Here is a 13,970-nt window from a genome sequence, read left to right on the forward strand (position 1 = left end):
TCATATCAGTGACTGGGCTCTATCTTCTCTGCGGGCTTCAACTGTCCTTCTGTCTGTTTGTCCTCTGTCTCCATCGGCTGTCTCTGCCCCCCCTGGTACATCCCCTGAAACTGTCCCCAGTGGTCCGCCACCAGGATGTGTCCCTAGCATCTTAGCGCTGTGTTCCAGAGCTTTAGCCCTGAGTGCAGCGATGCTATTCTCTCGCAGTTCCTCTTTGGATACGGGCGATCTGGTATTCTCTCTCCTCTCCTCCTCTTCCACTTCCTCCACCTTTCGCTCCACCACTCTCTCCCTCTCTCGTTCCCTGGCAGGAAGTTTGGAGAGGGGAGCTTCCAGTTTTACTGGAGAGGTCGGAACAGGGGTATCTATGGACTTCTTGTGCATACCTGGAAGGAAAAGGAATCGTTGGTATTCCGGTTAGCAACAGAGTGAGAACACATCCCACTTGAAGACACACACACACACGTCTAAAAACAGTGGCGCTACAGTACTAGGAAACTAAACCTTGTACTGAGCTGTAGCTGGCAGGTGGTAGAAGGTCTTGGTCAGTTATTGTTTCTGACCTCCACCATGGTCAGCATGGTGAGGAAGGCAACATGACAAAGGCACCTTCACTAACAGTTCAGAGAGGTTTAAACTGCTCGTTGAACTATGGTATGTGATTAGGTGTCACACCCTGATCTGTTTCACCTGTCTTTGTGATTGTCTCCACCCCCACTCCAGGTGTCGCCCATCTTCCCCATTATCCCTTGTGTATTTATACCTGTTTATACCTGTGTTCTCTGTCTGTTGCCAGTTCGTCTTGTTTGTCAAGCCAACCAGCGCTCTTTGTATCAGCTCCTGCTTTTCCCGTCTCTCTTTTTCTCGTCCTCCTGGTTTTTGACCCTTGCCTGTCCCTGACCCTGTACCCGCCTGACCACTCTGCCTGACCCTGAGCCTGCCTGCCGTCCTGTACCTTTGCCCCTGTTGCTGTAATAAACAGTGTTACTTTGACACGGTCTGCATCTGGGTCTTACCTTGATACCTGATAGTTAGGTAAAGCAAACCGTCCACCTTACCGTTCTCAGTCGTACATACTGCACTAACTACATCAAAGGTTTTTATTTTTATCAGCGGGGCCATGATCTCAATGTCACACTTCATCCCAGGGCTTGTCGGGAGTTGATAAAAGTGTCAGTGATGGGTGTTAATCAATAACGTGATAATCCTACTTTATCAGATTGAATTAACATCTCTGCCTGTCCTGTCTGTCCATTGAGTAGCATAGATCAATGAGACAGTGACAGCGTACTGTGGATACACACACACACACACTCCACCCACCCCACTAACACACATTAACGCAGTACCTTACCAAGTAGCCATGGGGCACAGGAGTCCATGATACCGTCCTTGGCTGACTTGAGGATGGACTCCGGCAGAGGGATGGAGTGGCGGACCATGGCACCGTACAGGCCGTACTCCGCCATCACACTGCTGTGACCCCAACACTTCTCCCTCTTCCTCCACTTGGCACGGCGGTTCTGAAACCAAACCTGCAGGGACAGAGGATGTAAGTTTAGGTTTATTTTAACATCTTGGTACATATGCAGAGACATCAAATCAAACCTTATTTGTCACATGCGCCGAATACAACATGTGTAGACTTTACCGTGAAATGCTTACTTACAAGCCCTTAAACCAACAGTGCAGTACAAGAAGAGTTAAGAAAATATTTACCAAATAGACCTAAAGTAAAAAGTAATAATAAAAAGTAACACAATAAGAATAACTAATGAGGTTATATACAGGGCGTACCGGTACCGAGTCAGTGTGCAGGGGTACAGGTTAGTTGAGGTAATTCGTACATGTAGGTGGGGGTGAAGTGACTATGCATAGGTAATAAACAAACAGCGAGTAGCAGCAGTGTACAAAAGGGAGGGGGGGGGGGGGGTCAATATAAATTGTCCAGTGGTGATTTTATTAATTGTTCAGCAGTCTTATGGCTTGGGGGTAGAAGCTGTTGAGGAGACTCTTGGTCCTAAACTTGGAGCTCTGGTACCGCTTGCCGTGCGGTACCAGAGTCTATAACTTGGGTGACTGGAGTCTCTGACAATTTTATGGGCTTTCCTCGTGGATGTCATTCAATATAATATTAACACACAAGTAAAAATACATGATCAGCCTAATTATATGGACAGTGCAACATGCATAAGTCATAAACAACAAATTGACATAGCAACCACCAAATGTATTTGGTATTATATTAGGATCCCCATTTGCTGTTGCAAAAGCAGCAGCTACTCTTCCTGGGGTCCACACAAAACACAATACAGAATGACATAATACAGAACATCTTTAGACAAGAACAGCTCAAAGACAGAACTACATACATTTTAAAAAAGGCACACGTAGCCTACATAACAATACATACAGTTGAAGTCGGAAGTTTACATACACTTAGGTTGGAGTCATTAAAACTCGTTTTTAAACTACTCCACAAATTTCTTGTTAACAAACTATAGTTTTGGCAAATCGGTTAGGACATCTACTTTGTGCATGACACAAGTAATTTTTCCAACAATTGTTTACAGACAGATTATTTCACTTCTAATTCACTGTATCACAATTCCAGTGGGTCAGAAGTTTACATACACTAAGTTGACTGTGCCTATAAACAGCTTGGACAATTCCATAAAATGATGTCATGGCTTTAGAAGCTTCTGATAGGCGGATTGACATAATTTGAGTCAATTGGAGGTGTACCTGTGGATGTATTTCAAGGCCTACCTTCAAACTCAGTGCCTCTTTGCTTGACATCATGGGAAAAAATCAATAGTATGCAAGTATAAACACCATGGGACCACGCAGCCGTCATACCGCTCAGGAAGGAGACACGTTCTGTCTCCTAGAGATGAAGGTACTTTGGTGCGAAAAGTGCAAATCAATCCCAGAACAACAGCAAAGGACCCTGTGAAATGCTGGAGGAAACAGGTACCAAAGTATCTATATGCACAGTAGTCCGTGCATATTTGTAAACAACAGCTGGTGCACGAAATCTAAGGAAGTCTCTAGATTTTGCTCGCCTGAAGTAGAGTATCTTATGATAAGCTGTAGACCACACTATTTGCCAAGAGAGTTTTCATCTATACTTTTCGTGGCTGTTTATTTACCACCACAGACGGATGCTGGAACCGTACTCAGTCAGCTGTATAAGGAAATAAGCAAACAGGAAACCGCTCACCCAGAGGCGGCCCTCCTAGTGGCCGGAGACATAAATGCAAGGAAACTTATATAAGTTTTACCTAATCTCTATCAACATGTTAAATGCGCAACCAGAGGGACAAAAAAAATCTAGATCACCTGTACTCCACACACAGAGACGCGTACAAAGCTCTCCCTCACCCTCCATTTGGTAAATCCGACCACAACTCTATCCTCCTGATTCCTACTTACAAGCAAAAACGAAAGCAGGAAGCACCAGTGACTCGGTCTATAAAAAAGTGGTCAGATGAAGCAGATGCTAAACTACAGGACTGCTTTGCTATCACAGACTGGAACATGTTCCGGAATTCTTCAGATTGCATTGAGGAGTAAACCACATCAGTCACTGGGTTTATCAATAAGTGCATCGAGGACGTCGTCCCCACAGTGACTGTACGTACATACCCCAACCAGAAGCCATGAATTACAGGCAACATTCGCACTGAGCTAAAGGGTAGAGCTGCCGCTTTCAAGGTGCGGGACTCTAACCTGGAAGCTTATAAGAAATCCTGCTATGCCCTCCAACGAACCATCAAACAGGCAAAGTGCCAATACAGGGCTAAGATTGAATCGTACTACACCGGCTTCGACCCTTAGTCTTATGTGGCAGGGCTTGCAAACTATTACAGACTACACAGCCGCGAGCTGCCCAGTGACACGAGCCTACCAGACGAGCAAAATCACTTATTTGCTCGCTTCGAGGCAAGCAACACTGAGGCATGCATGAGAGCATCAGCTGTTCCAGACGACTGTGTGATCTTGCTCTCCGTAGCCGACGTGAGTAAGACCTTTAAACAGGTCAACATTCACAAAGCCGCGGGGCCAGATGGATTACCAGGACGTGTGCTCTGGGCATGTGCTGACCAACTGGTAGGTGTCTTCACTGACATTTTCAACATGTCCCTGATTGAGTCTGTAATACCAACATGTTTCAAGCAGACCACCATAGTCCCTGTGCCCAAGAACACTAAGAAAACCTGCCTAAATGACTACAGACCCGTAGAACTCACTTCGGTAGCCATAAAGTGCTTTGAAAGGCTGGTAATGGCTCACATCAACACCATTATCCCAGAAACTCACTCCAATTTGCATTCCGCCCAAACAGATCCACAGATGATGCAATCTCTATTGCACTCCACACTGCCCTTTCCCACCTGAACAAAATGAACACCTACGTGAGAATGCTATTCATTGACTACAGCTCAGCATTCAACACCATAGTACCCTCAAAGCTCATCACTAAGCTAATGATCCTGGGACTAAACACCTCCCTCTGCAACTGGATCCTGGACTTCCTGACAGGTCGCCCCCAGGTGGTTAGGGTAGGTAGCAACACATCTGCCACACTGATCCTCAACACTGGAGACCCTCAGGGGTGCGTGCTCAGTCCCCTCCTGTACTCCCTGTTCACCCACAAGTGCGTGGCCAGGCACGACTCCAACACCATCATTAAGTTTGCAGACGACACAACAGTGGTTGGTCTGATCACCGACAATGACGAGACAGCCTATAGTGAGGAGGTCAGAGACCTGGCCGGGTGGTGCCAGAATAACAACCTATCCCTCAAAGTAACCAAGACTAAGGAGATGATTGTGGACTACAGGAAAAGGAGGACAGAGGAGGACAGATAGCCCCTATCTTTTGGAGATAGGTCTGGTGATGATAAATTACTTCCAGGGCTCAGCAGAGAGCAGAGGTATGTGTGTGTGTGTGTGTGTGTGTGTGTGTGTGTGTGTGTGTGTGTGTGTGTGTGTGTGTGTGTGTGTGTGTGTGTGTGTGTGTGTGTGTGTGTGTGCGTGAAGCAGCTGAGCTGAGAAAGTAAAGGACAGGAGGGCGACCCTAGGGGCGCATGGAGGCTGATTGAAAAATACGTACATTTTCAGAGCCAATCAATCGATGGACGACAGCCGCTCAAATATCACCAGGGAAATTAGAGAGCTAGAGCCCAGGAGAGCCCTGCCATTGACCCAAGCTAATTAATTTCACTGTAGTTATCATTTCATTTCTGGCTCACACCACGCCTTGTGCCTAACCGTGCATTGATACTAGGAAGCAGCACAGTGTGGTGAAACATCGGAAGCCATTCACGTTCAATGAAAGGAAAGAGAGAGAAGAGGAGTGGACGGGGGGACTGTTGAGGGATGTCAGCATGGCCGTGGGAGCTGAACAAGGCAGGACTAAAGTTTTTTTTTTTTTATGTATAATAATAATTCTAAAAAAAATAAAAAAAAAATAAGGGTAGCAGGTAGCCTCGAGGGTGGAGCGTTGGGCCAGTAACTGAAAGGTTACTGGTTCAAATACCGGAGACGACAAGGTGAAAAATCTGTCACTGTGCCCTTGAGTAAGGCACTTAAAGATAATTGCTCCAGGGGGCGCTGTACCATGGTGACCCTGGCCGTGTCCCCACTCTCTGCCGGTGTCTCAGGGGGAGTTGTGATGTGCAAGAAACACTTGTGTAACAGAACAAATATACCCCCCCCAAAAAAATGTTTTTTTAATTATTCAAATCCTCCACGATATCTCGACGCAAGTGACTTATCGAAGATCACCCCTTTACTGGATTGGCTGACAATGTTGATACGTAGCACTATCTAGCTTTCTTGCTAGCTTGTTAGCACCCACATGAGGGCGAGGCTAGTGTGGCGAGGAGAGTGCTGCTTGTATAGTGTAAATGGTAAGCATCTCTCTGCCTGCCTGGATGGATGGATGACTGAGTGACTGAATCCCAGGGGGAATGGTGCCAAGCTAGAAGAGGAAATTGGGTGTTAACTGAGCAGAGAGGGTATGGTGATGATGATGATGTGTGTGTGTGTGTGTGTGTGTGTGTGTGTGTGTGTGTGTGTGTGTGTGTGTGTGTGTGTGTGTGTGTGTGTGTGTGTGTGTGTGTGTTTGGCAGGTATATGGGGGATACATACTCATGCGCGAGCATGCAGGCACACACACACACACACACACAAACACATACATGCAGGCACGCACACACACAAAAACACACACAAACATACACACAAACACACTGACACAAACACATACATGCATGAACACACACACACCACACACACATCGCCAGGATACAGTATGTTATGTACCTGTATCCTGTCCTCTGGAAGTTCAGTCTTCATGGAGAGCATCTCTCTGGCGTAGACATCAGGGTAGTGGGCCTCGTTGAAAGCCTTCTCCAACTCATCCAGCTGATCTGACGTGAATATAGTCCTGACAGAAACATTAGAAAGGGAAACACATACACAAACAAAGTTATTTTTAGTGACAAAATTGTGCATAGAAAATTATTGAGTTGAATTGTGCCTTCAAGTGTCAAGTCCATAAAAACTGGTCTCCCTTGTAAAAGAGGTATTATTCTGATCTCAATGGGACTTCCTGCATAAATAAAGGTTCAAATAAAAATAATATATACAGTACAGATTTCTTTGTTTTTACACATTTGTCCTTAAATATATCTATTTCATGAGTGCTGTGTACATCAAGCACCACACACTTTCTACTTTGAATCAAATCTAGGCTAATAACAGTTATATATTATATATATATATTATATATATATATATATATATATATATATATATATATATATATATATATATATATATATATATATAAATGGATAAGCATGACATTTAGCTTGTTTGGTTCATATGGCAGTGGGCACAAAACAAAATTATTTAATAATTCCAAAATGAAAATGTTGATTTAGAAGAAATAAATGAAATTTGAATAAGTTCCATAAATAAATGACATTATCAGGACATAATTTACACATCATTATTTTAAAGCATGATTTATTTGCTTGACGTAGGCTACTTGTAGAATATACAGCATCAGAAATATTGACACCTTGTAGGCTATCCTATGTTGAATACTGTTATCCAAAGAAGTAAGGGTTACTCTACTTTTGTTTGTTTGTTGCAATAGACAACTGTATCGAAAATGTCCACCTCTTGACTAATTAGTCTAATATATATATATGTATATAAAATAAAGCCGTCTCTTATTGCAAAATATGTACTGAAATATAAGATAGGCTATAAACCATCCGGTCTTTATTTTCGAGGCATTCAAATAATTTAAGAAATCTATTTAAATTCATACTTGATAATTATTTGCTTATTTAAGCGTTTTCGTTCAAATACATGTTCTTATCAAATTGAGTAATATTGTAGGCTAAATTAATTAGAAAATGTCGCTTTCCAAATGCTTCACAAACAAGTTCTCACGGCATTTTGTTTACTTATGTATGCCTCAATGGCATATACTCCAATTCAAAGACAGTGCGATAAATATTAGTTATAGCCATTAGAGTTTTACCTGTGTCGTCTCTTCTTTCTTTTCTTGTTTTGGTTCATCGATGATTTGGAAAATGTCTTTTCACTGGAGGATATGTCATCTGAATCTGTAAATAAATAGCCATAGTTTATCATTATATGAATAATCACAGGTCTATTGCAAATACCATTACAATGTAATACTTATTAACTGTTATCGTACAGTGTAGAAATATATGCAAAAACAGGATAAGAGAATTTGCAATCGTTAAGACCAAAATGCAATTTTCAATGTTTTGAAGATAAAAACATAAACATTAAAATTAAAATAAAGAAATCTATGTCAAATTAATTGCTTATTGTCTACTTAAAATATATATACTTTTATAATGTATAGGCCTATACGTTTACACATTTACCAGAGCAGCTTGCGGAGTGGTGCGCATCAAGCTGTCCCATTGCCCTGGCCCTGTTGAGTGGCTGAAGGTGAACACTCTGCGCCTCCTGTAACACCTCCAGAAAGGCAGGCTGGCTGTAAAACGAATGAATTCCTCCTCCTGGACCAATAATTCCCATCCCAATCCCGACTCCCGCCGAGTCCAAAACCGATCTAGCCGCCAGAAGGTGCGCACTGTGCGGCAGAGATTCCAATGGACGCCGCGTAACCGCGGGCGTCTCCTTATTCAAGCCCAGAATCTCCTGGATTCCGAATCCTGTGCACTTGTGCGTCGTTGTCAAACGCATTTTCATTGACGGTTGGTGCTGGAGTTCGGATCCCACTAGGTTTAGAGGCGAATACTTTTTTCCCCCTTTCGGTCTATTCAAAAAAGTCTGAAAAGAACCGTCACCTTCTTTTCTCCCGTTATGACGTCTGTTCTCTCTGATGGTATTCCCTGATTGGTGTTCCCGCCCTGCACGAGCCAGTCGCTCGTGTAATCACCAGTTGTGTTTTCGCGCTCTGATTATTTTTTATTTTTTTATCCAACAGGTTCCTCGTTTCTCTCAGCCAATCACCACAGAGAGAATTTAACGCCGACAGAACACAGGGGTCGAAAGATTCGTTCGTGATGGCAGATCGATTAAAATTAAAATACATTTTAAAACTTGGGTTCTGTTTAGACAAGGTATTTCCAGACAACAGGGTTTATTAGCCCACCATAAAACTATGTTACTGCAAACGGTCCAGAATTTGTGACATTAATCAGAATGCAGGATTATTATTTTTTTTGCCGCCTTCACTGTGGTTCACAAAATAATGTACTTTTCTCTTGACATATAGGCTTCTTCTATATTGGAAGTTACATATAGACATATTGACATATAGGCTTCTTCTATATTTGAAGTTATTAAGTGGTTTCTTCTGTTCAACTGAGTTGAACATCTATACATCCTTCAACATTGTTATGTTTTCTGTCCGAGTCTAACGAAATGATGGATTATATGCATGTATGCATTTGGTAAAGTAGGCTAACAATGAATCATACTTTTACACGAGATGACACTTGAGGGGATGAGTTCAGTGTAAACTATATCAAGTATCCAATTATGAACCACATCAATTAATAAGAAGGTAAACCATAACTTTTTTTTAATGCTGCGATATAGTTGCCTGTCTACCCAAACTCCTTGCTCTGGCCAAACGCTATGCCACGCCCACGGATGTTAGTTACTTCACCACAATGAGTCTGGATCTGAGTATCCTACCTCCCTGACGACTTCTAGAATGGAAATACATTCTAGATGGTCTGATTGGTCCCAGTTAACCGATGGGGTTGGGCCAGAGCCAGAACACATGCGGTTTGAAACTTAGTCTTTGTCTTTGATACTCTAATTGGTTAGAGATGATCCAATCACTGATTACTTTGTTTTGTACAATACCCCCTAATTTTGACATCACCACAAAGGACTTCATTGACTTCATTGAGTTGTCAGGCAAGCGATATAGGCTATCCAAACATCCATTTGAATTGTAGTCTACTTCATTTCCATCTAATTGTTTCAGGTTTCTCTCAGGGATGAATTGATATTCAATATAATTTAATCTCAAAGATACATGACAAACAATTCCCTACAAATGACTCTCGCTGTCCAATCATGACCGTTCAACTGAACCCTGAACGCACACAATAAATGGCCGCAACAAGGGAGAGTATTTTTAACGGATTGAGTAAAACCTTTAATCAATAAATCAATCAATACAAACATGGTCGGGGTATTACTTTCACTGTAGCCCGGGTTCTCCATCTGTCTATCCCTGTCTCGATGATTTCAGGGCCTTAATCCCGCAGCCATCGAGTCGTAAAGTATCCAATCAGCCGGATAAAACCCTCGACTCGAGGCAAAACTGTTTAATTTGGACATGGTTTGGTCTCTGCCTGACTGGCTCTGAAAATCACATCGTCCCCGTGTCAGTAATATAGAACAAAATATGACACAATGTTACACAATATTGAAACTGGATAATGACCAATACACTAATCTATGGTTGTATTGTATATTTGGTATTTTCTCTAGTAAGCAAGAAAAAACAATCAAGGAAAAAACATGTTATTATTGCTATTATTATTATTATTATTCAGCAATACAACATTTAATAATTGTAAGGCTACATTTCGTTATGTCTGTCATAATTGCAGTGTTTTTTTTGTGTCTTGTTGTGTTTCGATTTGTAGGTATAATTTGACTGGATCTTATATAGGCTATTTGACCTTAATCCGACTAAGAAGATGATGAAAATGCACATTCTTTCATCTTGATTAATTAATTAATTAATTGGCCAACCACTGATTTAGCCTATCAAATAAAGAATAAAAAAAACGTATAGTTCTTAATTCCAAAAACACCACTAGAACTAAAATGACAGGTCCCAATTCAAACAGTTTATAGCCAGTATACAGACTAACTCATTTATTTGTTAAAAGGGGCTCAATAAACATTCATCCTTAACGTCTAATCATGTGGCTAGGCGAGCGATTTGCATATGGTAATTCGTTTTGCATACTAAATGTTTTGTCTTCGGTGTTCCGAATGCGTCAGTCTGCGCATCTGTTGATGTTGACCATTTGTATTGACAGGTCACATGATTAAGAGTACAACGTGCCAGTTGAGAGTATTTAGGACACACACACACACACACATAAACAACTGTTTAAAAAAAACTGACTTTACAGTAATACTCTACAATTACCACAAATAATGAAGGAAATTCTTAAATGAACCTGCTGTTTTTCTTATTGAGAGATGTTGACGATATTTCACCACATCACTATACCTATAGGACTATGGGGTGTATGAATGAATAAAGAAAGAATGATGTTGATATGAGAAAATCCAATCCCATTTCGAAAATGATGCTGACGACCTTTGACAGCATGGTCAAACAAAGACACCCTAAAAGGTTACAGGTTTTATTATCAAGTCAACGATATCTTGAGTTTTATTCCATTCACCTCACCTCCTTCTCATGATAATATATGTTTTGTAACCGTTTTGTCGTTTAAAATGGAGGAGATATTTAGCGAAAATTAAAACCCCCATTTGATTTGCTCGGTAAGAGTGGGAAATAACCCCTCATTTAATTTTACATAACTAATCCTTTCTAATCCGCTATTATTCAATTAAGGCGGAGTTTGATTCGCTCAGAGATCATTTCTGGCACACTTTTGGACATCTGGACACGTAATTATGTCGAGGACAGATACAATTTATGGAAATGAGCAGACGCCTTCGATGGAGGCAGGAGATAACACCGACCTTATCAAAGTGCCATGTGGCAATGCATAAATAAATCCGTGATTTATCCTGGACCCGTTTGGCGTCGCAGGTCACGCGTCAGGCTGTCAATCTAGAACCGCGCGTGTCGGATGTTGTGATGGTGGGCTGCTGCCGCTGCATCACCAAACCACGCAGTGTGCGCATTGCGCGACACTATTTGCCTCAGCATTCAGGAAACAGCTGTGCACATAAGGTGGAAAATATTGTAAATTGCTGCCAGAATCCTATTCACGCGCGCTTGCACACAAATGCATAATGAAGAAAGATACTTAATGAGAATCCCGTTTGATCCGAGCTATGGTTTTAAACTATTTGGAGACATGAAAACCTGTTACAATCCACAGGCATTTCAATACCAACAGAATACAGGTCATAAGGTATGTTTTATACTAGGCTATAGGCTACTCTTTTTCACCATCCCAGAAAGCAAAATGACATTGAAAATACATATGATACCAGATGTTGACATCACGTGCATTTCAGGTACTGAATGAAAGGTTATAAGAAGTTGAAAATACGTATTTTCCGGAAGTTGAAATCAGGTGCATTTTAGGTGCTGAATGAAAGGTAAAAATACATATTTTCTGGCCTTCGAAAATATGTATTTTCCGGACATTGAAAATATGTCATTTACAGACATTTGAAAATATGTATTTTTCGGTCATATTCTATGGCCAAATTTCCAGTGGTATACATTCTTTATGAACTATATCAGAATAATAATTTACACATCTCTTAATAGGAAAGAGGAGCCACGTGAAGACTCCAACAAGATCTGTATTGTTGCTCCCATCTGTCACATGCACTTTATGTTAGCCATTCAAACGTTTTAAAACGGCCAGCGATGATGTTTAAAGTTCTGCAAAATACAGACTAAATCAACAGACCACTTCAACAACAAAAAACATTCTGAGTAACAGATTTTTTTGTTCTTGCCATGACTGTAATATGTTGTTGTTTCTCTACCTTAGTTGAATGCACTGACTATAAATCACTCTGGATGAGAGCATTTGCTGAATGACCAAAATGTAAATGTTAAAAACAAACACTTGCAAAGAATGCTGGGCATTATTCTAATGAGCTCCACCCAAACAAGTACAAATTTGGTTGGTGTGGACAAGATCCAAATCTAAACTAATCATAGACGTCTAGGCTTTGTGTCACGTTCCTGACCTGTTTTATGTTATTTTTGTATGTGTTTAGTTGGTCAGGGCGTGAGTTGGGGTGGGCATTCTATGTTTTGTGTTTCTATGTTTAGGTCGTTTGTAATTAGCCTTATATGGTTCTCAATCAGGGACAGGTGTTTTACGTTTTCCTCTGATTGAGAACCATATATAGGTTGGCTGTTCACACTGTTTGTTTGTGGGTGATTGTCTTCCGTGTCTGTGCACCACACGGGACTGTTTTGTTTGTTTGTTCGTTCGTTTGATGTAGTCTGTTCCTGTTCGTGAGTTCTTCGTGTAGTTATGTAAGTTCCATGTTCAGGTCTGTCTACGTCGTTTTGTTATTTTGTAAATTCTCAAGTTTGTTTAGTTTTCGTCTTGTTTAAATAAAAGTAATGTCGTATCACAACGCTGCGTTTTGGTCAAATCCCTACTCCTCCTCTTCGGATGAAGAGGAGGAGGAAAACCGTTACAGAATCACCCGCCAACCAAAGACCAAGCGGCGTGGGAGAGCGCAACAAAGAAACCAGGACTCGTGGACATGGGAGGAAATATTGGACGGAAAAGGACCCTGGGCTCAGACAGGGGAATATCGCCGCTCTGTTGAAGAGAGGGAGGCAGCTAAAGCCCAGGAGCGGTGGTTTGAGGAGGCAGCAAGGAGATGTGGCTGGAGACCCGAAAAGCCTGTGAGTAAACCCCAAAAATTTCTTGGGGGGGGGCTTAAAGGGAGAGTGGCGAAGTCAGGTAGGAGACCTGCGCCCACTCCCTGTACTTACCGTGGAGAGCGAGAGTACGGGCAGACACCGTGTTACGCAGTAGAGCGCATGGTGTCTCCTGTACGTGTGCATAGCCCGGTTCGGTACATTCCAGCTCCACGTATCGGCCGGGCTAGATTGAGCGTTGAGCCGGATGTCATGAAGCCGGCCCAACGCATCTGGCCACCAGTGCGTCTCCTCGGGCCGGCTTACATGGCACCAGCCTTACGCATGGTGTCCCCGGTTCGCCTACATAGCCCGGTGCGGGTTATTCCACCTCCCCGCACTGGTTGGGCGACGGGGAGCATACAACCAGGTAAGGTTGGGCAGGCTCAGTGCTCAAGGGAGCCAGTACGCCTGCACGGTCCGGTATTTCCGGCGCCACCTCCCCGCTCCAGGCCAGTGCCTACACCACGCACCAGGCTTCCAGTGCGTCTCCAGAGCCCTGTTCCTCCTCCACGCACTAGCCCTATGGTGCGTGTCTCCAGCCCAGTACCACCAGTCCCGACACCACGCACCAAGCCTCCTGTGCGTCTCCAGAGCCCTGTGCGCACTGTTCCTTCTCCCCGCACTCGCCCTGAGGTGCGTGCCCTCAGCCCGGTACCTCCAGTTCCGGTACCACGCACCAGGCCTATAGTGCGCATCGAGAGTCCAGTGTGCCCTGTTGTTGTTCCCCGCACTAGCCTGAAGGTGCGTGTCCTTAGCCCGGTACCTCCAGTTCCGGCACCACGCACCAGGCTTCCAGGGCGTCTCCA

General features: G+C 42.9%; 1 protein-coding gene across 1 annotated transcript; it reads right to left on the minus strand.

The window, feature by feature from the left end:
• Positions 1-8,267, minus strand: LOC120038703 (visual system homeobox 2-like). The gene is made up of 5 exons (XM_038984367.1): positions 7,943-8,267; positions 7,567-7,651; positions 6,333-6,456; positions 1,355-1,535; positions 1-386 (listed from the first exon to the last, which is right to left on the minus strand). Exons 1-5 carry the CDS (start codon positions 8,265-8,267, stop codon positions 1-3), a joined length of 1,101 nt encoding a protein of 366 aa, XP_038840295.1.
• Between the last annotated feature and the right edge of the window lie 5,703 nt (positions 8,268-13,970).

Source organism: Salvelinus namaycush, unplaced genomic scaffold (assembly GCF_016432855.1).
Source record: "Salvelinus namaycush isolate Seneca unplaced genomic scaffold, SaNama_1.0 Scaffold234, whole genome shotgun sequence".
NCBI lineage: Eukaryota > Metazoa > Chordata > Actinopteri > Salmoniformes > Salmonidae > Salvelinus > Salvelinus namaycush.

Coding starts and splice junctions, on each gene's coding strand:
- LOC120038703 (XM_038984367.1), bottom strand. CDS start 8,267: ATGCGTTTGACAACGACGCACAAGTGCACAGGATTCGGAATCCAGGAG. Junction 7,652..7,942: donor CCACTCCGCAAGCTGCTCTG/GTAAATGTGTAA, acceptor ATTTATTTACAG/ATTCAGATGACATATCCTCC. Junction 1,536..6,332: donor TTCCAGAGGACAGGATACAG/GTACATAACATA, acceptor CTGTCCCTGCAG/GTTTGGTTTCAGAACCGCCG.